This window comes from Kogia breviceps, chromosome 4 (genome assembly GCF_026419965.1).
Source record: "Kogia breviceps isolate mKogBre1 chromosome 4, mKogBre1 haplotype 1, whole genome shotgun sequence".
Taxonomy (NCBI): Eukaryota; Metazoa; Chordata; class Mammalia; order Artiodactyla; family Physeteridae; genus Kogia; species Kogia breviceps.
This window is the reverse complement of record NC_081313.1, coordinates 105,660,785-105,665,615: the sequence shown is the minus strand read 5'-3', so window position 1 is coordinate 105,665,615 and position 4,831 is coordinate 105,660,785. Positions and strand designations below refer to the sequence as shown.

The 4,831-nt window shown below is 40.2% G+C and overlaps 1 protein-coding gene across 1 annotated transcript; it reads right to left on the bottom strand.

The window, feature by feature from the left end:
• Positions 1–3,950: 3,950 nt before the first annotated feature.
• Positions 3,951–4,356, bottom strand: CTXN3 (cortexin 3). Its single transcript, XM_067033390.1, has one exon. It carries the CDS (start codon positions 4,274–4,276, stop codon positions 4,028–4,030), a length of 249 nt encoding a protein of 82 aa, XP_066889491.1. The 5' UTR covers positions 4,277–4,356; the 3' UTR covers positions 3,951–4,027.
• Positions 4,357–4,831: the final 475 nt, after the last annotated feature.

Here is a 4,831-nt window from a genome sequence, read left to right as displayed (position 1 = left end):
CACTATGAAATGAATTCAATGAAAAATGAACTTGAATACATATTTTTTTCCTGCATACATAAGGATCTGCTCGAATTTCGGCCTCTAAAAGCTGTTGCTTATTTTGTTTCAGCTTTAACCCTTAAATATAGTAAAAGAATGATCTCACTTGGAATGTTCATTAGTTTAACGGCAGGAGTCAAGTTAATCTCCTTCAAACCCCATATTAGACTTACTTTACAGCATTTAAGATGTTTTAATAAAGATGTCTCTTAGAGGGAGAAATTTTGATCTAGAACTTGGGGTCTCTTGGGAGAGCAAACCAGTCAGAGCCCAGACTGAGAATGAGTTTGCCACATTTTTCTGAATAAGAAGTCAGCTCTATTCTACAGTGACCTTGGAAAAGTAATTTTTGTCAACCTGGGATGCAGATATACATGATAGAGGGCAGCTGCACTCATTATAAATATCCTGTTAAGGTAGGCAAAATGCTGCACCGTAACTCCTGTAGCCAGGAAAGAGAGGGCTTCTGTGACCTTTTGAGAATTTGCTGTTCACCCCAAGGAGCCCTGAGTAATTAAAACAGAGTTAGCACTTCTCACAGGAGGGATCAATTTACCCTGAACGGCCCAAAGCATTTTATCACCTGTTCTGGTCTCTTGCTCTGGACGATGGAGGGTGGAGAACGGGGGACCCAGCAAGGGGGTGGCTGAAGAAGGAGCAGTAATCTGAGAAGGAAAAACAAAAATAGAGAGGAGGATAACGGGAGGAAAGAAAGAAGAGCAGGCTTTGGGAGGCCCTGTGGCACTTACTGGCAGTCGTATTCTCAAAAGCCTCCTGGAGGGCTATTTCAGTCTTTTCCCCTTATAGAAGCAGATCCTAGCGTGGCCCCGAGGGAGGGTACTGAAACCGGCCTTGACCACCACTCCTCGTGTCATTTTCTTTCTCAAGAATCTACAGTGATTCTTGAGAAAGAAATCATTTTCATTTTGACTCTTAGGACCTTTGGATGTTCAGCTCCACCCTCATCCTGCCTATGTGAGTTCCAGCTACCCCTCTGGCTGTCTTCTCAGCCAGGCTGCCCTCCTGCCTAAAAGCCCCACAGCCACACCTCCTTCTCCTCTTCTGTGGCTTTCCCTCCTGTCTTCCGTTGCACATATCTAAAACACATCCATCCTCTTAGGTCAAGATAGAATTTATTTCAGAATAATAACTTACATTGCATAAAACTTTATACCAAGCACTTAAACATGTACCATCCTCACCTGAGCCATTGTTTCCTGGGACATTTCCTTGACTATCTGGGCCCACATCCGTCTCTCCCATATTCTATCCCCTGAAGCACTTGTTCACTGACCCACCTCTACAGAATCAATCTCTAGGGAAGAGAAACTGAGGCGATAGAATGAACTAAGGAGGCAGAATGTTGACTCTTGCTATTTACTTTATATTTTTCCATATTGTTTCTACATTTTTACTGTGATCATTTACACCTTTTATACTAAAATTAGTGTGGGGGGCATATATCTTTGTTAAGCTCCCAGATGATGCTGATGGTATAGGAACCATAGGTTGCCACAGTCATTTGAGCAATGATTCAGACACATGTCTTCTTGCATTTCTCAGCTCTCCAATGAGGTAGAAAGTTACTCAAGAGCAAGAACTAGCCCTGCACTTTTCCTGTCTCTCTAGTGCTAGAAATGCCAGGCTCAAAGCAGGTGCTCAATAAATACCTGAATGGGTTTGAATAGACTCCCCATTAAAATAGGAAAAAAATTAAATAAGGATACACATGACATGGTACATTTGAAGAAAAAAGAAAACTTTATAATTACTGGGTTAAAGAAAGATGTAATAGTAAGACAGAAAAAATACTCAGGGGACTTAATAGAGCACAGGATGATCAGAGATCAACATCAGTGTTTTGTTTTAGATCTAGAAGTAAAGGATCTTTGAAGGCATCAGTTAACTTGTAGCATGAAGAAACTATTAGGTGGTTCTCTTTTTAACCTGGCTCATTCTTGAAGTGATGTGTTCAGTTATAAATTCTATAGTTAAAGAAGAAATCTGAGTAGTTGGGAAGAGTTAGGAAAAGAATCAAAACGTGTATACATTGCCAGTGGGAATGTAAAATAATGCAGCTGCTTTGGGAAACAATCTCACAGTTCTTCAAAAGTTAAACATAGAATTAACATATGGCCTAGCAAATCCACTCATAGGAATTTACTCAAGAGAATTGAAAACACATATCCAAACAAAATTGTGTACAGATATGTTCATAGCAGCATTCTTCAGACTGGCCAACGGATTACCATGATCGATGACGAATAAACAAAATGTAGTATAACCAAGCAACGAAACATTATTTGGCCATACAAAGAAATGAAGTACTGATCATTTTACAACATGGATGAACCTGCTTTAAAAACATGCTAAGTAAAAGAAGCCAGACACAAAAGGCCACATACTCTTTGATTCCATTGGTATGAAATGTCCAGAGCTGGCAAATCCATAGATTAGACATTACTGGATTAGAAATTATTGGGTCTGAGAGAAAGAGGGATGGGAAGTGACTGCTGGTGAGTATAGAATTCTGGAATTATATTGTGATGATGGTCACCACGAAACTCTGTGAATATACTAAAAACCAATGAATTGTATACTTTAAAAGGCTAAATTTTATGGTATGTGAATTATATTTTAATAAAGCTGGTTTTTTTAATGAAAAAAAATCAAGAGGGAACATGGGGAGGGGGGAAATCTGGGCAGGAGGGATTGCCAAAATGTTAAAAGAAAAAAAAAAAAGAGAGAGAGAGATACACAAGGGAGCTGGTTTACTAAGGGCTGTCTTTTTAGGCACAGTTGGGTTTTTTGAACTTTTTTTAATGTAAAAAAAGATGGCTAGCTGAGGAGAAAATTAGAAGACATAGACTATAAATACAGCCTAAGGAATTTAGATGCAAGTTTTTCCTATCAGTACAGAAGTTGGAATAAGAGGTTTTCATTTCTGTCTTTTGGGGGGACTTAAACAGTGCTTAGAATAGGTCTTACGTGTCAGAAAAATTTGTGGGAGCCCTTCCTGAAATGGGAGAGGGATGAATTACGTGACCTTTTGTGGTCTCTGCTCTCTTTCTCAGAACAGTTAGTCCTCAGTATTCGATGCCACTCTCTGCCTCCAGAGCGCTGAAATAAGAGAGGAGATGCTTCTGTTTCTTGAAAAGTTTTATTTGGTTTCTATTCAGTCATAAACACACATTCCTCTTAAGACTGTAAAAGTCTTCTCCTCTCAACAATTAACTTTTTATTTAAAAAAAACGTTGAAGCAGTACTTGCAACCTATTATTTCAACCAATTGTGCAAAGAAAGTAAATTCAGGTTATGTATCACTACCTCTATGCATGTTACTAATATATGAATACCCAAAATGTACTTGGCCTGGTAAATAGCTTTAAAACCTCCATAAGCCTTTGAATTCAGTTTTATTTGAAGAGTAAAATAATATCATCCTCACCCATATTTTCCAGGGATCAACCACCTCTTCTAAGCATTCCTATTGCCTTCCAGTGCTCTTTGCTTTAGTAGAAGACAAGTACCTGCTTTGGGTGCACTCAGCAACTTCTTCCTCATTCTCTGCCCAGGACCCAGATTCCCATGAAAATAAAACAAACTAGGAGACATGATTAGAACAAGGAAGTCTCTTTTGGCCCTGCCATCAGATTCAGATCAGATCATTTCTAGTCTTTTTCTCTGGTCAGGTCCGGCAGGGCTTCATTTTAGGCAAAGTCACTATAGATGTTCTCAGTTTCACCATCACACACATAAAACATTCATTCATTGAGTAAATATTGAAATTTAAACCTTCCTAGTTTGGGTTAGGAATATAAACCTCCATTTCCAATATCTTCAAAAGTTCACTGAATAAATGGATTGTGGTTCTAGAACCAGATATGGTTGAAATTTGAGTTGCTGAGAATGTTGACTAAAGAGAATCCTACGCCAAGACATGAAGCATTTCTCCTCCTCAGGATGGGTTCCTGCTCCTGTCCTGTTACGCAAGGGCATGGTCAAACTGCCCTTTCTCCAGGCCTTCAAGTCCATCAGCCCAGGTCGAGGTTGGCATGCTCCGATACGGGTCCAGAAGAATCCGGAAGCACCTGACTATGAGGATGCCCAAGAAAATAAACAACAAAATCACAAAAACAAATGTGGTTTTCTGCTCCAGAGACATGCTAGAATCTGATGACACGTTCCCAAGGGGCACTAGGGGTGAAGGGACACGCTGTCCTCCATCCATCATCCAGGGAAGCTGGAGCACAGGGTCTCCCAGTTTCCTTCTCTTCCATCATCAGCCTGCTGAGATCATGGTGGCTGCACCTTGAAGAAGCTGCAGAATAAAGAAAGGGAAGGAAAAAGAGTAAACACCAACGGGCAACTTTATTTCTAGGCTCACCATCATATTTTTCAGAGAAAAGAAGGAATCTCTAAACTTTCCCCAAGGGCTGGGCCAAAAGAAAGCCATGCAGTGATAGAAGAATAGATGCCTAGGCAGTGCCTACCATGTTCCCTCTTGTCTTTTCATATCCTGTTCAGGACCCCTCCCTTTGATCCCTGCCGTCCCCACTGGCTTACTAAAATCTCATTCTATGTCCATTTTCCCTCCAGCCCAAATGAAGCCAGAGCCCTTTTCTTTGTCTGTTCTCAACACAGCTGAGACAGGTATGCATTTTCAGGAAGTTCTTTACGAAAACACTACCTAATCCAAATGGGAAATAGAAGAAAAATGAGGACCATTAACTGTGTACATTTATAACACAAAGATTGCTAGGTCTGTGAAGTTCAATGAAAACAGTGG